The sequence below is a fragment of the Glycine max genome, chromosome 1 (assembly GCF_000004515.6).
Source record: "Glycine max cultivar Williams 82 chromosome 1, Glycine_max_v4.0, whole genome shotgun sequence".
In the NCBI taxonomy this organism is placed as follows: Eukaryota; Viridiplantae; Streptophyta; class Magnoliopsida; order Fabales; family Fabaceae; genus Glycine; species Glycine max.
Window position 1 is genome coordinate 55,373,988 of NC_016088.4, and position 20,806 is coordinate 55,394,793.

General features: G+C 32.7%; 4 protein-coding genes across 4 annotated transcripts; 3 read left to right on the top strand and 1 right to left on the bottom strand.

The window, feature by feature from the left end:
- The first annotated feature begins 201 nt into the window (after positions 1-201).
- On the top strand, positions 202-5,273 carry LOC100798772 (acid beta-fructofuranosidase). The gene is made up of 7 exons (XM_006573669.4): positions 202-1,054; positions 2,028-2,036; positions 2,856-3,712; positions 3,973-4,134; positions 4,248-4,483; positions 4,627-4,714; positions 4,814-5,273. The coding sequence occupies exons 1-7, from the start codon at positions 589-591 to the stop codon at positions 5,021-5,023; spliced, it is 2,028 nt and encodes a 675-aa protein (XP_006573732.1). The 5' UTR covers positions 202-588; the 3' UTR covers positions 5,024-5,273.
- Positions 5,274-6,829: 1,556 nt separating this feature from the next.
- Positions 6,830-9,032, top strand: LOC100799297 (thylakoid lumenal protein TL20.3, chloroplastic). The gene is made up of 5 exons (XM_041017027.1): positions 6,830-6,900; positions 7,673-7,762; positions 8,202-8,236; positions 8,336-8,464; positions 8,952-9,032. The coding sequence occupies exons 1-5, from the start codon at positions 6,882-6,884 to the stop codon at positions 9,030-9,032; spliced, it is 354 nt and encodes a 117-aa protein (XP_040872961.1). The 5' UTR covers positions 6,830-6,881.
- A 3,591-nt stretch (positions 9,033-12,623) lies between these two features.
- On the top strand, positions 12,624-16,475 carry LOC100776102 (hsp70-Hsp90 organizing protein 3). The gene is made up of 7 exons (XM_003517383.4): positions 12,624-13,692; positions 14,944-15,232; positions 15,383-15,468; positions 15,559-15,782; positions 15,882-15,948; positions 16,039-16,098; positions 16,196-16,475. The coding sequence occupies exons 1-7, from the start codon at positions 12,775-12,777 to the stop codon at positions 16,307-16,309; spliced, it is 1,758 nt and encodes a 585-aa protein (XP_003517431.1). The 5' UTR covers positions 12,624-12,774; the 3' UTR covers positions 16,310-16,475.
- Positions 16,476-19,572: 3,097 nt separating this feature from the next.
- On the bottom strand, positions 19,573-20,597 carry LOC100776636 (unchaharecterized LOC100776636). Its single transcript, XM_003517384.5, has one exon. It carries the CDS (start codon positions 20,342-20,344, stop codon positions 19,733-19,735), a length of 612 nt encoding a protein of 203 aa, XP_003517432.1. The 5' UTR covers positions 20,345-20,597; the 3' UTR covers positions 19,573-19,732.
- Positions 20,598-20,806: the final 209 nt, after the last annotated feature.

A 20,806-nucleotide genomic window follows, 5' to 3' on the forward strand; every position in this document is an offset into this window, starting at 1 on the left:
TTTTGGAGACTTTTATTGAAGAATCATCACCACACAATAAGATTATAAAATATGTGATCACTTTCATTTGGACAAGTCCAGAATAAAAATAATATGACATCTTTTTATAAATATCAATATATAAAATTTTAATGTTTTTCTCAAAATAACCCTCTCCTTAAAATTAAATTTTTAAGATTACTTAATCAACTAGTTACAAAGTTACAAAATGTACGTATAATAAATCACTCCAAAAAAAAAATGTATAATAAAAGAAACTGATTAGAAAAACAAAGAACATTGGCAATAGAAAAAAAAAAAGGTGGGGCCAGCAAGCTCAATTATTAGTTAAAATAAAATAAACAGTTGTGCCCATCCATCCTGGCAGAAAGACCCCTATAAATATGGTCATGTGGTAAATGCAGGTCACACAGAGTTGTCTGATTCAGTTTACAATTTGTGCACTTTTGTGTGTCGTTTTGGCCAATTCATCCTCTCCCTCATTTATGCCTTTTCTCCCTACCATAACAAAAAACCCAACCCAAGTGTTGTAAGTCTAATTAATTTCCATTATCGCGTGAATTGCACATTCCTTGTTTTGTCCCAGCAATGGGAAGCCCCAACACAAGAACCAGCTCCTCGTCTGATTCCGAACTCCCTTGCTCTAATTACATTCCGGTACCCGATGGACCCCACTCTCCCGCAGAACCAGCTCGAAGAGAGGTGATTGTAATCTTTTGTGGGTTGCTGGTGCTTGTGTCCTTGGTGGCTTTCAATGGTTACAGCTGGGCGCATTCAAATGGACATGATGGAGATCATCATCATGCGTCATCATCATTGCCAACAACGTTGTTAACAGTAACACCCAATGAATTGGAACTGAGCCCCGACACAGTGCCATGGTCAACATGGCAGACGACGCTTTCACGTGGCGTGTCTGCAGGGGTCTCGGAGAAGTCCAGCTGGCTATTCAACAGCAACAATGGGAACGGGGAATCGTATCCTTGGAACAATAGCATGCTGTCATGGCAGAGAACAGCTTACCATTTCCAACCTGAGAAGAATTGGATGAACGGTAACTTCATTTTCTATAACTATATATTTTTGGCTTAATATGTTTCGTAATCACGTCAAGTATATATACTTCATTCACAGTTTGTTTTTTTGTTTTCTTTTAACTACATTTTAATCTATTTTAATATAGAGTTTAATACATTATCAGCGTAAAAATGAGTCACACAATTATCCCAAATCTAAGATATCTCGGAGTCTCACTTATAACAAAGACACTACTGTCACGGTGGTTACAGAAAAAAATTCAAAATATTAAAAAGAATAATGATTTTTTTTTAAAATATAAATGTTTGGAGATTGAATCGATGAAAGGATCTCCAAATTGGATTTGCGTTTCCAGGAACATAAAAACAAAAGAACAAAATGTGTGTGTTTTTTAACTTAGTCTTTGCTGTTTGTTAGTTGTTACTATTTAATTCTTTATATGCAGTAATTATTTCATTATCTTATTTAACTTTTATACTATAAATGGTAATTTTGTGCTAGTATAATTATATTATTATTATAATTATAATGATAACATTTGACGTAAAAGGCATTTAAATCTGTTATGGAAATTAAATTATTTTTCATAAAATTGATTATAACCCCAACATAGTCGACTTGTTAGCGTTGGCAGATGTGTTAATTTTAGTCCCAATCTCACCAAACGAGAGTCAAAATCAAAAGATACTGTCAGCAAAGGGTTTAGTCGGTTCACTTTATAATTATATTTAATAATTAAGATTGTGATTAAATATATAGATTTTCAATCATTAATATTTTAATAACAAATTATAACTGTATTTTATCTTTCAAAATACAACTCCTTAATTAAGAAAAAAAAAAGAAGCTAAATACCTTGTCCAAATTATTCTCTCATTGAAAATGAAAAAAAAATGTGATTAATGTTAAATGTTTGTGATACTAACTTTTTTTCAATCTTTTGTGGGGTGACTTCGGCTTGCTCTACGGGGGAATCTGCTCTGCTTCAGATCCTAATGGTAAGAACGCCCTCGCCTTTTGTCATTGTTTTTACCTAGCCCGCAGAAAAAAATTATTCATACAATTTTTTGCATAATTTTTATTTATAAATGAGAGATGGAAAAAATAAAAAAAATAAAATGAGTAATGTAATAGAGACATTAAAAAAAATGTTATCTAAATTGCTACATGATCTTGTTGTATAAATAACATTTTTCTTTCTTTAATTTCTTCTCTTTTTTATTGATGTATATTAATTTGTGCCATTTCTTTTGCCATGACTTGCCAAAATTCCTAACGTTATTATATTATATCTTTTACGAACATTGGTCACATGCTGTGGGTCTTTTGCAGAAAATCTATGAATCTCTGCACAGTATTTGAACGATAAGACTTTCAACTTTTTCATAAGAAATTAAGGAATGATATTTTATTAAAATGTTGAATAAATGGGTCAACCCCCGTTCTTAAACAGTACTTCCGGCAGTCTGTTTTTGAACCGCACGTTTGTGTGACCAAACAAAAACAATACAGCTATCATTAACCTTGTTATCTTAATTGAAATACTTTGAAATATTAACTAATCTAAAATTAACAACACCTTTGTAATTTACATATTTACTTATTTTTTTAGAAGGTAAATCTCTTGAGTATAATCCACCCCCTTCCACTTTCCTGATCCAATATCAAATTTTAGAAAAATATTCAGCCAAAGTAGTACAAAGCTTTTCCAATATTGTTGGAACTATTGAAGTTGAAAAGAAGGGCCATAACTGCCCAAATTTCCCTGCATCATCACCTTTTTGACACATTTGTTGCAATTTGTGAATCAACTTCAGGTCCAATGTACTACAAAGGGTGGTATCACTTCTTCTACCAGTACAATCCAAACGGTGCAGTTTGGGGTGACATAGTTTGGGGACACGCTGTGTCAAGGGACATGATTCACTGGTTTCACCTTCCACTTGCAATGGTGGCTGATCAATGGTATGACAAAAACGGTGTGTGGACAGGCTCTGCCACCATCTTACCCGATGGTCAAGTCATCATGCTATACACTGGTTCCACCAACGAGTCAATGCAAGTGCAAAACCTTGCATACCCTGCAGACCCCTCTGATCCCCTCCTTGTTGATTGGATCAAATACCCTGCAAATCCTGTTCTATTCCCACCACCTGGCATTGATGCCAAAGATTTTCGTGACCCCACCACTGCATGGATCACCTCTGAAGGAAAGTGGCGCATCAGTATTGGTTCCAAGCTTAACAAAACTGGCATTGCCTTGGTTTATGATACCAATGACTTCAAGACCTTTGAGCGTGTGGAGGGAGTGCTTCATGTTGTCCCTGGCACTGGCATGTGGGAGTGTGTTGACTTTTTCCCTGTATCTAGCAAGGGTGAAAATGGCCTTGATACTTCAATCAATGGGGAGAATGTGAAGCATGTGGTAAAGGTTAGCTTGGATGATGATAGACATGATTACTATGCACTCGGGACTTACGATGAGAAGAATGTTAAGTTCACACCTGATGACTTCAACAACGATGTTGGTATTGGACTCAGATATGACTATGGTATATTTTATGCATCCAAGACATTTTATGATCAGAGTAAGGGGAGGAGAGTGTTGTGGGGTTGGATTGGAGAGTCTGATAGCGAATACGCTGACGTGGCCAAAGGTTGGGCATCAGTTCAGGTGTGTTAATCACCCATTTTTCTTTTTTACAATTGTGTCCTTTTGAATGAAACAATTATATTTTGCATGATTATGGTAGCAGCCAATTTGTATGTGATACATAATCGGATTTTTTAATTTATGAAACAAAGTTAATAAGACTCAATTATGTGTCACATACAGATAGATCAGGACCTAATTTCGGACTATGTAATAATTTTTCTTTTTAAACTACAGCTATATAAGCTAACAACAATATTGATTGTATTTTAATTGTACAGGGTATTCCAAGAACAGTGGCACTTGATAAGAAAACTGGTAGCAACTTAATTCAATGGCCTGTGGCAGAGGTAGAGAGTTTGAGATTGAGAAGCGACGAGTTTCAAAATTTGAAGGTGAAGCCAGGGTCAGTGGTGCCACTAGAAATTGGAACAGCTGCACAGGTTTTGGTTCATGTTATTTATTTTAATTGGATAGTAGTTAGGAGAACATCAAGTTTTATGTAATTTAGTACAGCTAATTCAATAACATGAAATTGAACCTGCCAATGAAACAGTTGGACATTGTAGCTGAGTTTGAGATAGATAAGAAGGCCTTGGAGAAGACAGGCCAGTCCAATAAAGAGTATAAGTGTAGCACTAGTGGTGGATCAACTGAGCGTGGTACCATAGGACCTTTTGGTCTTCTAGTTTTGGCAGATGATGATCTTTCTGAATACACTCCCACTTACTTTTATGTCGTCAAAGGAAGCCATGGACAACTTAAAACTTCCTTCTGCTCTGATCAATCAAGGTATTGAGCTAATATTTTGTTTTGAACTTGAAATTGCATTGTTTGTTTCTTTGGTACTGACTTAGACAGAGTCACAGAGAATACAGTTTTGTGTTTAGTTGTGATAGAATACAATGATGAATTCGTTACATTTAATTTTGCAGGTCTTCTCTAGCAACTGATGTTAGTAAGAAAATCTTTGGAAGCTTTGTTCCAGTACTAAAAGACGAAAAGTTGTCCGTAAGGATATTGGTAAGTAATTTTGTGATTTTCTTGCTAGGATTTATATATATGTTATATGTACATGAACTAGATTAGCTAATCAAGTTTGATTTTTCATTCTCTAATTAGGTGGACCATTCTATAGTGGAAAGCTTTGCTCAAGGTGGAAGGACGTGTGTAACATCTCGAGTTTATCCAACGAAGGCAATCTATGGAGCTGCTAGATTGTTTTTATTCAATAATGCTACTGAGGCCACTGTGACTGCTTCAGTTAAGGTTTGGCAAATGAATTCTGCATTCATACGCCCATTCCACCCTGACCAAAGCAATTCATTTTAAGGGATGAGGGACTCGCAAGTCACTAATACAAAGCAGAATTTGTTACATGCATGACACAACTGTTCAAAGAAGAATTTGAACAAAGCCCACTCGTCCCTCATTTTTGGGTAGGCTTGATTTTGTAAACTGGCTGCTGGAATGGGAGTCATTAAATATCTTGCTCATATTTGGCTAAGCTTGTAATGATGTTTGTAATTATAATGAAAGAACTGTGATGCTTCTCCAATTCAATAATGAAATTGTTACACAATATTATTGTTCATTTAATAAATAAGAATTATTCCTTTTACATTAAATACATTTTATAGCTCATAATCAAACCATAGCTATATGTTAGTTTTTAATTGGCTTGATTTAGATATAGGATGATTCTTCTTAATTTAGATATAGAAAAATTATTGGACTAAAAATAAAAAATTTCTAAAATAGGAGTCCAAAATTTCAGGAAAAAAGGAACTAAAATTGTGAATAAAAAATTTTAGGAGATTTAAAATTGTAATTTAACCAAATTAAAATGGGCTTTCTGGTATATTGTCGCTATGGGCCTTTCCTACGTTGACGTTAGCTTTGATCTTCACACAAAAACAAAAAAAAAAACGCTGGGGGTGGGAAAATCCTGGGCCTTCCCTTTATAAAATGTTGCCACAAAACTTTAGAAACAAAAGTGAGACTGCTTAAGCTTAGTCTTAAAAAACAGTGAATTTAAAACTATATACAAAAGGAATTTATTTTTTAGAGATTTTATAAAAATTAAAAGGTATATTTTGTTTGGTTGCAAATATAAAAATATAGTTTATTTTAAAAATAAATATAATTTGATTTTTTAAGCATTTCCAAATAATAATAAAAAATAAAATTCTGATTTTCTTCAAAATCTTAAAAAAAATACATTAAAATATTTTTAAATTATTTTTTTCAAAATAAAAGTGTTTTTCACATATATTTAAGAAAATAAGAAAAATTAAAACAAACTGGCCCAGAGTATATAATTAAAGAAATAGTTTGAAAAAAAAACTCTTAAAACAATTACTAACATAAGTTTAAATAACATTGCACACTCACATTGCATGAAAGTTCATCTTTTTTTAAAAAATACAAACAAATGATATGATTTAAGTTTGAGTCTAACTAATCGAACATAGTATTGGCTTGTAGGTTAGAGAGTGTAGCAAGAAGCTTTTTGATTATGTGGCGTTACCAGAGAGCAAATAACAGTTGAACACGTGTACTACTACTTGCCACTCTTCCATCCCTCCTCCACTTTTCACGATGAATTAATTACTGAACTCAACTCAATTCGCTTCTCCTTCCTCGTTGCTTGATAGTCAATCATATCTTGGTGCTCGTTATGATGATGGCCCTCAATTCATTCTCACCACTCTCAGTTAATTCTCTTCACGTATCTTCAATCTCAAGTTCCAAGATTTCGCGTTCTCTTTCAAAGTCCTTCCCCGTTGTGTGCCAAACTAACTCCAACAGAGATCATCGTCAAGGTGAGTACTAACTACCCTTTTGTTTTATTACCATTTTTTTTTTCATTCAAACAAGAAAGAGTGTAAGTTGCAACACAATGACTTTCCAATGCAGAATCCACGAAATGAGGAAATGTGGTTTCGGCCACGTTGGCGGCTGCGATTATTGCCTTCAGCTCTGACATGTCTGCCCTTGCTGATCTCAACAAATTTGAGGCTGAAATGAGGGGTGAATTTGGAATAGGATCGGCTGCGCAGTTTGGCTCTGCAGACCTCAGGCTTGTTTCCTTCATTCTATTTTATCTTCTTTCCGCTTATGTACTGTTATGGGAAATAGCAATAATAATTGAATTGGGATCCCTTATTGTTGTGCAGGAAAGCAGTGCATGTCAATGAAAATTTCAGGTAATGTTTATGTTTTGTTTCAATTGGCTTTGTGTTATAATAAATAAATAAAAAATAGATATGCAATTTTCTTGTAACTTGATTAAATTTGTAACCAAAAAAGAAAGGACGAAAAGGTAGAAAATAAGATGATGGAAATAGAATGGAGAATCAATAGGGAAATGTTTTTATTTACTCGTATATTGGGTCTAGTGGTTTGCTATCAGAAGTAAACATTCATCTTTCACTGTTCCTTTAGTAAATGTTCATTTTTTTCGTTGTTTCTATTTTATGGCGTATACCAGGTACAAATATGAGTTGGCTCGACACCATAGTTTTCATTCTTTTAATGCAACCTTGTCAAAACAACAAAAATACTATACTTCACTGGTGCAAACATTCCAAACTCAAGATTAGTCTGTTTTTTAATGTTTTTCAGCATCCATTGGTCCCTCAAATTGATGTTTTACTTGAGTGCTGAATTGCCAATTGCACTGCTGGAGGTACTACTTGTCAAATAGAAGTAATGAGCTCATAAGCATACTAGGAAACTAGATAAATTGTTCTATGCAGTTAACATATAAGTGTATTTCAAATTAACATTAACAATTTTATGCAGTTCACTATTTTATACACACACATGAGCAATTAAACATAGTAGACAAGTGCTACTTTAATTAATTCGAAATTGTCACTTCGTAGCAAATTATGGAATCTAATAATGTATAAATTTGGAGTCCTCCTCTATTCATAATCATTCTGAATGACTGATACTGAAGAGCCAATTTCACAGCTGCTGATATGAGAGAATCTGATTTTAGCGGTTCAACTTTCAATGGTGCCTACCTTGAGAAAGCTGTTGCATACAAAGCAAATTTTCCAGGTACTTATAAGCTTATTACAATGTAGATTTCAAAAGGTAAGCAATTTCTTTACAGTTTACAACATGTTTGAATGCAATTCTAAGTTATATATCTTGAGATAAAAAAAAAAAAAGTCCGATAAATTCATATAATAGATTCTGCTAGACCCACTGTTCACCCAAATTATCTAATTCATTCACCTAATAGATTCTATTGGACCCAAGGCAGATTTCCCTTCAAAGTCATGATTAAGCCTTATAAATCCAGAAGAGTATTTATTCTGTAAGTTAAAAAATATGACATCAATATATTCCGGCAAAAGACATAAAGAACTCGTATATAAACCTTTATCATTCTCGTGTAACTCCTCATTTTCTTTAAAGAAAAGTTCCTGTGTTCCTGTGTGTAATTTCCAAAAGTGATTCTAACTTTTAAATATTTTCATTTGAAATTTTTCAGGTGTCGATTTAAGTGATACATTGACGGATCGCATGGTAACTACATCAAGTTCATTAACTTTATCTATATGCTCGATACTATTTTTTTTTTCTCTCTTTGGGTATAAATGTGATTTTCTTGTTTGAGGTCTACAGGTTCTAAATGAAGCCAATCTCTCTAATGCCATTCTCCTTAGAACAGTCCTCACGCGGAGTGACCTTGGGGGAGCCATCATCGAAGGTGCTGACTTTAGTGATGCTGTGTTGGATCTTCCTCAAAAGCATGTATGATCCATTGATGACCGGTAAAAGGAATGGTTCTTCTAATGTGAAATGGATGATGATTTAATTCTTTCAAATTTATGAATCTCCAACCTCCTTCCCCCCTTCCATTCCATTCCGAAGAGTAACCAGGACTAATCCAAGCATGTTTTCATCTTCCAATTGATCACTTTCCTTTATTTTTATTGTTCTCAAATGAGAAAAGTATTCTTTTGTACCCTTTTCAAATCATGACCTTGTAATAAAAACAAAAATCTTTTTTTTATCAATTCTTTTGTACCGTTTTCAAATGATAGGATCTTGTAACTTACAGATCTTAAATAGGCCCATTTAGTGTCTTTTCTCATGCTATTTGAGCTCACCTTTCTCCCATGATCCTCACATCTGATCAAGATCCATTCTTGCTTAGAATATGTATCATTGTGGTTGAAATGCTTTTCTGGAGCATAATGACGAATGATGATGCATACTATTTGATTTAATTGTATAGGCTTTATGCAAGTATGTGACAAGAGTAAGCACAAGAGTAAGCTTAGGTTGTGGGAACAAACGGCGAAATGCTTATGGCTAAAAAAGATTACAACACATTAAAATTAATATTTTTAAAAAGACCAAAAATATTTTTTTAAAATAATTAACAACTATATCTATTTGATAAAAATTGTACTATTTCAACAAATTTAAAATGATTTTTAATTTTAATAATAAATGCATTTAAAAATTACAACACATTAAAATTATATAAACAACAAATAAAATAAATACACAAATTTTAATAATTATATAGTACAATATATTCACATTTATTATTTTTAGATTCTTTTGAATTTATACTTTTTACAGAGAAAAAAAGGCTGGAAAATAAAAAGTAAATGTTTAATCATGTTTTTCCCTCTTACTCCATGAGTAAAAAATTATATTAGTGTCAAATTACTCACATCATTATTATGATTTTTTTTTTCAAAACTATTACTATGACGTGCTATAAACTAGACTGATTTTAGAGATAAGGTAGTCATTTTTTTATTAATCTCTCTTTTTCTTTTAGTAAATATGAAATTTATAGTTTATAAGAAAATATTTGATAAGTTAATTTAATAATATATGATGTTTTATTTTATAATAACAACCTCCTGAAAGAATCAACCATCAATATGCTTGATTTTAAAAAATACATATAATACTTAAAAATTTTATTTATAATTTACATATAAGATTGTTATTATTTTATAATTAATTTTTTGTTTAAATATATTTTTTGTCTCAATGATTCTTTTTTCATTTTGCTCCTTACAAAATATATTTGTTTTATTATTTTTTTCTTAAAACAGTTTAGATATCATTTTTTTCACTTTTCAAATCACTTTTTTATTGTTTAAAATACTGTCTAAAACACTTTATGACGAAAAATAAAACAACACATATTTTATAAGTATTAAAATAAACGAATAAAAAACACTAAATAATAGGGACAACGAATATGTTTAAGTCTTTATTTCTTAAATAAGCTAACTATCTATTTCATTGTAATTTTGTAGGAAATAAAAGTTGCCTGGTTCAACAACCGTTAGTGTGTACATAGTGCTAAAGAAGGATAAATTATTTAAAGGTCTCCTTTCTTTCAAGGTTTAGTTTTTTTTTTCTTCATTCGTGATTTAGTTAGATTTATACCAATGGAACCACATAGGTTTGTTTTACACATTTAACTTTGTCTCTATTTAGTATTTTGGTTTGAAGTACATTTTAGGTGTCTAATGATGATGTAATATGCCTTCAGGTTCTTCAGTTTAATTAAGCATCATCTTTATATGATTGATTATCTTTTTATTTTATGTTTGTTGACATTGAATAATACCATGAGAAATGACATGCTAAATACGAATGAAATTATATATATATATATATATATATATCAAATTCTGTTATATTCCTTAATATTTACATGTTATAAATATTATACTCGGGAAGAACCAGTGTGATTAATTGTACTCTTGAAGAAAAGAGTAAAAGACATAATATAAATATGATAAATTGGTTGTTGGTGTGATTTTTTTTATCATTTCCTGTAATAACATTCCAAACCCTTATCCTCTCGCACCCCAAAACTTTATTGTCTCTCGTCTATCTTTGATGCTTTTCGTTTCCTATAAGCCATTTTTCTCCTCCCCGTCTCTTCCCACTTCATCAAACTCATTCATTTCCTTCTCCTAAATCCCATTTAAATTATAAAATTAAAAATTTATCATAGTTATAAAAAAAAAACTTATTGGTGTTATTTAAATTTAACTTACAATCAAAATATGTTTGTGTTATTAATTAATTTGAATTAGAAAATATAACTATATTATTAGTTATAATCTTCTAATCATGATTGATTATTATAATCAGAAGACTTAATTATATTTTTAGTCTCTCAAATATGAAAAATACTTTTCTAGTCATTTGTCCCATATGTCATTAGTAGGTGTCAAATAAGAAATATAAAATTTATAATTTCTGATTACTTTAAATCGTCATAATAAGTCAAATAGAAAAAGAGTTAAACATTGGTTAGAAATGCTCCCCAAAATCTTAAGAATAACTCCTTCAAGAAAAATACAAAAATTCAATTTTCGATATGGACAAAAATAAATGTCCATTTGGAAAACAAATGTCTCCTAGACAAAGATCTCTTTCTTTTAACCCTAGTCAAGTTCAAAATAAGGATCTAGATTCATTCCTTCAATTGATTTCAAGTCATTAACAAAAACATGCACACAAACAGTAAAAGACAGGCGTCATCGTGAACTTATGTGGCTTCCATTACTTCACTTTCCCATACAAAGTGGGTTACACACTCCTTTACGCCAGGTGGGAAACTTCGAAAAATAGTGTCTTGAGGTTTGCATGTTCCCTTCGTTGTCCCAGGTTACATGGGTGGCAACGACCTCGACCACCATACGTCACCGAATGGCGATGTCGACAACATGATAAGCATGATCGTGCTTGATTGAGCTGGTAAAACACTCCTCGAACCATCTCATAAATGCATGGTATGCTATCAGTTATAATCATTATCCCTCCGATCAACCCCTTTCCTTTGACCCTCTTGATGCCATCATTTGAGTCACTATGCTCCGCGAAGTGTTTGTTGGAATGTTCCAATGTGAAGTGTGCATGGGACAAAGTGGGGAGAATGATATTTTGTAGTGATGAAGACACAGGAGTGAAACACTCTCATTCGCACTTCTAGGGATTTGTTCAAAGGCTAATTCTTGTTTATTCATCTGGTATGAGTGTTGCTTTAAATGTTGAATAGTCGTGGATGTGGATTTAGTTAAATGTTAATGTGGAATATTTTTTGGTGATGTGGTTATTGATCACAATTTGTAGCGGTTTTTGATTGCCAAAAAGATATTTTAAAATTAAAATAAAAATCAAATTTTTAAAGGTAAAGATTGTTACAAATTACACATTCATAATTTTTTATGTTTAAGGGATTAAAAAAATAATTTTTAATTTGAAAGAATAAAAAAGATATATCTTATATTTGAGAGACTTAAAAACATATTAAACTTAATCAGATTAGAGTCAAAATATATATTAATTATTAGTTAGTTTTAATTATAATATATAATTTTATTATGAATTAGATTCTTATAATTATTAATGATATTATGTAATTATAATTTAATGGAAATGAATATGATAATGTGACATAATATCAATCTATTTGACAAAACCTTTTTTATATATATATAGATAAATAAAATAAATAGATAATAAATAATATATAGTTAGATAATATACAATAGATTAAAACACACAAATTACATATACTCCCCCTAGTTTATTAAATAGATACTTTTAATATCTTTTTCCTTTTAAGTATATATTTCACACGTTCCCCTAACAATTTATTAAAATAAATCATCTCACATCTGTGCGAAACTATCCCTTTTTAGATAAATACTTGATTTTTTTGACTGATTTATTTATATTGTCTCTATATTTTAATATGTAATTTATACATTTCAAAATTATTATATATTTTAATTTTATAACAATAAACATAAACACACAGTAGTACCATCTAATACACGTCCTAAAATACTCTAGTTAAATAAAAAATATCTAGTAAAAAATAAAAATACTAAACATAAGGGAAGTTGGAAAATAGAAGGGATTGTGCTGGCAGAACATTCCAGAACCCCTCTCTTGGCGCACCCCAGAACTCTCTAGTCTCTATCCAGTACCTTTTGGTTTTCTATAAGCTCTTCTCTTTCCACTTGATCAAATCAAATTCATTCCTTTCCTTCTTTCTTCTAAACCCTATGGCCGACGAAGCCAAAGCCAAAGGCAACGCAGCCTTCTCCTCCGGGGACTATCCTGCCGCCATCCACCACTTCTCCGATGCCATCGCCCTGGCTCCCTCCAACCATGTCCTCTATTCCAACCGATCCGCCGCATACGCCTCCCTCAAAAACTACGCAGATGCATTAGCGGATGCCAAAAAGACAGTTGAACTCAAGCCCGACTGGTCCAAGGGTTACAGCCGTCTCGGTGCCGCGCATCTTGGCCTTTCCCAATACGATGATGCTATTTTGGCTTACAAAAGGGGTCTCGAAATCGACCCTCACAACGAGCCCCTTAAGTCTGGTTTGGCAGATGCGCAGAAGGCCTTGGCCGCGGCCTCCAGGCCTCGCCCCTCGGCCTCTAACCCCTTCGGTGATGCTTTCTCTGGGCCTGAGATGTGGGCCCGTCTCACCGCAGACCCCACCACTAGGGCTTACCTCCAACAGCCTGATTTCGTGAAGATGATGCAGGATATCCAGAGAGATCCTAATAACCTCAACTTGCACTTGAAGGACCAGAGAATCATGCAGGCCCTAGGAGTTTTGCTCAACGTCAAGATTCAAACCCCTCCCACGGGGGCTGACACCGATATGCCGGATTCTCCATCGCCCTCTGCGGCAGCGTCTGAGAGGAAGAGAGCTGCGGAAGCCGAGCCTGCTAAGCAGCCCGAGCCTGAACCTGAGCCCGAGCCCGTGCCCATGGAATTGACGGGGGAGGAGAAGGACGCAGAGCAGAAGAAGGCTGAGGCTCTGAAGGAAAAGGAAGCGGGCAATGCAGCGTATAAGAAGAAGGATTTTGATACCGCGATTCAACATTACACCAAGGCTTTGGAGTTGGATGATGAGGATATTTCGTATCTCACTAACCGCGCTGCTGTCTATTTGGAAATGGGAAAGGTATGCTTTGTTTTATTTATTAGCCTCATGTTTATACTAAATTTATATTCATTTATATTTGGATGGTCATTGTGCACTTCTCTAGCTTAATGTAGTTTAGGTTGGACATGTGTTTGGTGCTTTATTTGAATATAGTTTGACTGCTTGGTCATAATAGTGCATTTAATGAAGTTGTTATTGGTTGAAATGTGTTATGTTATTTGATAGGAGCATTTTCCCATTATATTGGGACCAAATTAAAAACAAATCTATATAAAAGAACCGAAAATAGAAATTAACTTAAGTTATGACTCGTTATATGGGAACTTAGCCAGTGGGATAATGCTTTTGTTGTTGTTCCTTTTATAATTTAACGTGTAAATCCCTTTTAATGATTGGGATTCACACAGTTGAATCAACTACAGAGAACCCTGATCATGGGAAGATTGGATTACTTTGAATTATTGTAGTATTCGAGATATATTTTGGCAAGTGACTTAAGTATTTATTAAGAGTATATCACACGACTTAAATTTTGATGAGCTTCACAGTTGGTCTTGTTGAAATAAGGTAGCAGAACACTTCCTCTAGGAAGTGCTTCGTTAAGTAATGATTTGTGTAAGCTCTTGCATACATCTTTGTCTTTGGGTAAAGCTGTCTCATGAAGCTGTGGGCAACCAATATCCTAGTCAAGTATGTAATCCTACTAACTTATTTTCGTTCCATACCATCAAAGTTGAAGAATAATGTGGAATTTAACATGCACTAGTTTATCAAGATTTAACAATTTAACTATACAATTTCAAGATCACTGGGATTTTGAGATCTTGTGCAGTTATACCTACATTTGCTAGATGTTTTGTTGTACTCGACAGTTGAGCACCTCCACACTGTTTGTGTCTAATGCTATATTAGATTTTCATTAGGCCATGTTTAGTATGATATATTAGATTTTTATTAGGCCATGTTTAGAGGAAAAAGAATGATAAAGATTGAAGTTAGCTTTCACACTGAACATGCCATTAAAAATATCCCACTTTTGTTGCTGAAGCTTGTGTACTGGATGGGGAATTTGGTCAAATTTGTCCATGGTTCTCATTATTGTGCCTCAGTGAATATTTACATAAGGTCTTGGATTTTTATAGCATCTATTAGATACATAGGACAAAGAAGTTGTTCGAAAGAAAAAGGAGGAGTTATGTTTTAGTTAGCTAAAGTGACTTTTCCCTGAATTTTGCATTACAACAATTCCTGGGTTAATATTTTTTTCAGTATGAGGAATGCATAAAAGATTGTGACAAGGCTGTTGAAAGAGGAAGAGAACTAAGATCAGATTTTAAGATGATAGCAAGAGCTTTGACAAGGAAAGGAAATGCCTTGGTGAAAATGGCGAAGTGCTCGAAGGATTACGAGTCTGCCATTGAGACTTATCAGAAAGCACTCACTGAGCACCGCAACCCTGACACTTTGAAGAAACTTAATGAAGCTGAAAAGGCGAAGAAAGAACTAGAACAGCAAGAATATTTTGATCCAAAGTTGGCTGATGATGAGAGAGAAAAAGGTATAATGTCTTTTAGTTGACTTTCTGATTTCTTCATCCATTTTCACCAATCATTGTATATTTTTTTGTGAAAGAACCACAATAACTATGTAACTTATGATTCTTGTCATTTTCTTATTACATAGTATAACTAAAAATGTTGATATGTAGGAAATGAATTCTTCAAGCAGCAGAAGTATCCTGATGCTGTGAAGCATTACACAGAGTCTATACGAAGAAATCCAAAAGATCCTAGGGTAATAATACTTTTTAAATAGAGGTGATAAATACTTGTGTTTAATGGCAAATGCTAGTCCTAATCTGTTTAAATACTCCAATGCTTTCAGGCTTATAGTAACAGAGCAGCATGCTACACTAAATTGGGGGCAATGCCTGAAGGGTTAAAGGATGCAGAGAAGTGCATTGAACTTGATCCAACCTTTGTAAAGGGTTATACCCGGAAAGGTGCAGTCCAGTATTTCATGAAGGAATACGACAAGGCTTTGGAGACATATAGGGAGGGGTTGAAATATGACTCTAACAACCAGGAGTTGCTTGAAGGCATCAGAACGTATGTATATTGGTCTACATTTCTGGACTGTGTGCTTAATATTCTGGTTCTTATATTGACTGCAATTATGTGTGCCTAATAATCTATTATCCATATCAGATGCATACAACAAATTAACAAGGCTAGCCGTGGAGACTTAAGTCCTGACGAATTGAAGGAGCGACAGGTATGGCCTAATGTTATACTTTTTAGTCTTCACTGTCTAAATCATTGCAGTTAGAAATTATATTAATTTTTAAATTTTGTATTCTTGCAGGCCAAGGCAATGCAGGATCCAGAAATTCAGAACATCCTTCAAGACCCTGTTATGAGACAGGTTTGTTTCCTTTTCGATTGAATGCTGGTGTGTGTATTGTGGTGATGAAACAAGAATGAAACGTGGTTACTAGAGTTGGGTACTGCTGTCTATGCAGGTATTGATTGATTTCCAGGAAAATCCCAAGGCTGCACAGGAACACACGAAGAATCCAATGGTGATGAATAAGATCCAAAAGCTGGTCAGTGCTGGAATTGTCCAGATGAAGTAAGTTTGTGGCAGGTGGCAGTTCGTGTGAAAAAGCAATCAAGCAATCGATAATGATGTCTCAGTGTGACTATTTTGACATTTAAATAGATGTGACTGGGAAAAAAGTTGGGAAATTTTGAGTTGTTTTTACCTTTGTTTTGTTTTAGTGAATTCATATAATTTACGAATATCAGGTGCAGTCCATTTATATTTCAATGGCTTATTGTGGTGACATGACTTCCTTTTAATTTAAAATCGGTAGGGGGCGAATGTGAAGTGCGGTTTAGTTTTTAAGGTTAATAACTCTAAATCCTCGTATCCTATACTTTATAATGTTTCTATCTACTTATTAATCTTCTTTTGTATGATAAATAATAATCTTCTTTTGTATGATAACATTAATGCGTTTTATATTTTCAAGAAAATGTGTTTATATATATTTTTATTTAATATTTTCTATAAAGAAGCCGAATGATTGGCAGGAAATTTTTGCTCCACTTTTAATATTCAGTATTCTAACAGTACGTAATTTTCGTCCACTCTCACTCTGGTCATCTGAACATACACTCTTTCATATTCCAATTTTTTTTCATCCTTAAAATTTGCTTCTTTATCATATTTAATTCTTTGCTTAACTGAAAATAATCATTTTCAATTCTTTGTATATTTTATTCCTCGAGTCATTCTGAATCTGCTGTCAAAAACAGTCATTCATCATGTGACTAGAGTACTGCATTTTATGAAGGCCAGATATATCCTATAGTTGAGACAATTTGCTTGAATAAGATAAACCTACTACCATCACTAATTAAATTAAGCTGAAAAATCTCACATCAATTAATTCACAATTCTAATTTAATCAGACATTTTAGTAGTCATACAGTTTTTTGTATATATATTTTTTTCATTTGTTGGGGTCTTTTCAGCTATCTTAGTAACATTTATCAAAGAATAAAAATTCCCAATGAACTTTTTTTATAATAATTTTATTATTTTTAAATCCTTCTTAAACTTTTTTAAGTAGCATATTTTTTACCAAAAGGAATGGGTGCAGCTTATACTTGTTGGTTTGTTTGTTTCACAAACCCACTGGAAGTTTCATACCAAATACCAATGTGAAATGGAATCATTTTATAATATTCATTCATTAAAAGTTTGAAATATCCTTTTCAATGCATATGATACCAATCAACTGTAAATTAAGATTAACTATTGCGCATGTATGTCTAGTCAATAGTCATTGAAAAGATGTAGACCAGATAGGTAAAGGGTCGTTTGCCAAAGTATGTTGGGTCCCCTAACAAAAGTGAAATGAATACGTGTTATTCTAGTTCTAGCTTATTTTAAATCATTTTAACTAAAATGTACTTACTGTCATATAATTAAAATTCTTAATTTTTGTGCTAGTTATTTTAAAAAGTTATATTTAAAATTAACAGTATAAAAATTAAACTAACACTATGATCATATATATATATATATATATAAAAAAAAAAAAACAAAACGTAATATTTCTTTTCGTCCTAATTATAAGAAATATATAATTATTTTGTTATTAAATCTAATATTTTTCCATAATTGATTGTCAGCATATTGATGATTATTTTTTTTCGAAAAAAATAAATGTATTTACTGAATTATAATAAAATAAAGTAAATTTATAAAAAATTAGTTTTTTAAATATAATTATATCTTAAATCATTTAATGTTATGAGTATTTTTAAAATAAAATTAAAATTTATCCCTTGTGTGTTTCTTTTTTATCCCTTTCAAAAGGAAAAGTATAAAATATTCACTGGCTGTGCCATTGCTCATTGATTACTATCAGTATCATGCATGTGGACCGTGTGTGTGTTCATCAGTTAATCACCTTCAGTAGTTCATACTTATCCTACTCATCTGACTTTATCTTTTGCAGATAAAATTCCAAACAAAGACGGAACTCATCCTTTTCTTTTGCTTTCAAAGTTTGAAATTTTGTTAGTCTTTTGCCCATGCAGGGAAAATAGTGGTTAATAAAATAATTTGGCAACTAACTAACCCCATAATCACCGAGGCACTTAAATCGAAGCATAAGGGGTTTTAAATCTTGATGATTATCCAACTTTCACCTATAATGGATAACAACAAATCCCGAATCATAATAAATATTAAGGTGGACCCGGAAAATTAGGCTCTAGAAATGTGATAAATATTAGCAATATAGTGGATATAACTGATAAGATAAATACTTCTTTTAAACACGCTGTCAACAAATTTAATTTTTAGGCTTACATAGATAGGAAAGAACAGCTATCTTCACAAAATTAGCTGAAAACTATTTAATAAAAAATTATAAATATTTAATAAAATTAGTTATTAAATTAGTTGAAAAATATAAAATAATAAAATCATGATTTATTTAAAAAGATAATTAAAAATTAATAAATATGCTGAAGATAAAAATGAAAAAAATATAAAAAATTAAAAACTAATATTTAAAATAATACAGATTAAGTAAGTTTAAAAAAATATTAAAAATTATTTATCCGACAGTTAAATAAATTTTTTAAACTAATAAAAAAGATAAACACTACTGAAATATTGAGGAGATAAGTTTTTTAAATTATTTTCAGTAATTTGGAGAATTAGTCTTTAGTTATATGTAAAATATTCCACTTAAAAAATGTGATAATTGTTGCTTATGTTAAGATTGGGTATGGACAGTTGTGGCGTGGGATCCTTTTTAATTTCAAGCAGATCTGGTCTACTGACAGAAAAGAAAATCCAAGATTCTCTCTGCTATAAAGTACGGACAGGACGAAAAGCAAAATCAAATAACAAAAGAAGAAGAAATTGTTGTTGAAGAAAGGAATAATGGACAACTACAAAAATAGCACGGGAATCCTTTTTGTAGCATGCTTTATCAACATATTTATCTTCGATTTCAAGGTCCTCTTAATTCCGGATTAACTAGTACAGAAAAAATATCATATAAAAGAATTAGAAGATTAAACTACTTTGCGTAAACCTTAAGTTATATTGTTAATTTGATTTTTAAAATAAATTAAAAGTTTTGTTATCATGTATACATAATAGATTCTACATGATAACAAATACATATTAATCTTATTTTTTCTTTTAATTCAAAACATTTTTTTGGTTGAGTATTAAAGACTAAAATATGTTAAAATATACTGAAATTTATGTAAAAAAATATTTTTAATGGATATTTTGTTCATATGTGTATGGTAAGATGATCCAAGCCTTGACGGTTGAGATTTATTTCCCTCTTTGAATTGCGTCTGACAAAAGGGAATTCAATTATTGAATAGGAACTAGTTAGATACAGCATATATAAAAAAGCCCTATATTACAAAGACTTAGTAGCATAGGTAGGATTTTCCAAGAGAAGAAATTTAAAAAGACAGAAAGGCATGCTGGGGATATTAGAAATATATAAGAGTTAAGGAGTTTGAGTAGCACTTGGGTGTCTTGAGGCAAAGCGGTTAACCAAAGCGAGAGCGTTGCTTGTGACTTGAGCAACGTGGACAATCCTGTCCTTTATAAGAGCCTTCACGTTTCCGTTCATGGCGGAACCAGCGAAGCCGTCAAGACAAGTGCTGTCGTCGGTGAGGGCAGCGCTGACCCAAGTCTGGACGTTGCTCATGTGCCAGACGAAGTCCTCGCCCGTCCGCCCCAACTCCGTAACCGATTGCCTGAGACGGTCCACGCTGTCACCAATGTTCTCCACGCAGTCTTGCACCGCTCTGTATTCTCTAGGCTTCATGCCTCTCGCTTTCAACATCTTCTTCACCAACCATGCGGAGGATCGGCTCCTCGATATGCTTACCGACAGAGCGGTCGTGGCTAGTTGTCGGTCGCTTCGGCGAATCACGCTTGCGTAGGCCAACAGAGACTTGACGCATAGAACAGGGTACCGTGTTGCCCTGCACGAGGACTTCACGAACTCTTCTGGGTTAGGATTGGACTTTCTGCCGATGGAAGATTCTGCGCTGCAGATAACAAGGTTCATGAGAAGCATGAAAGCAAGCTTCATGAGTGTAGTAGTTGCCATGTCTAACAAGAAGCAAGGATAGTGTTGTATTATGTTATATGGCCAACTTCAATTCTAGCTCGCATATAAAGGGGGTTAGAAGTCCAATATATATATATATTAATTTGGGTCTCACTCAATTACGTGGCTCGCAATAACAGTGTTACTAATGTTTATTTAGGAAATGAAATGAAAACAAAGGAGAGATAAAAAGAAGGAATATAAAAAGATTTGAAATAACAATGTGTAATTAATAGAATGAAAATCCATATAATAAAATAATAAAAACCAAATTCTAAGAGTGATTCAACGAGTAATAATTCATTCCGAGAAATGTAACACAGGACTACTGCATACCCAATTTAATTCTTCTAGACTTAAGGAAAAAGAAAAATAACAAATTTATCAACAAAAAAATTATTTGTTATCCAAACCATTTCGCCTGTCTAGACAAAAAAATAATAAATAGTTTTTTATGTTTGT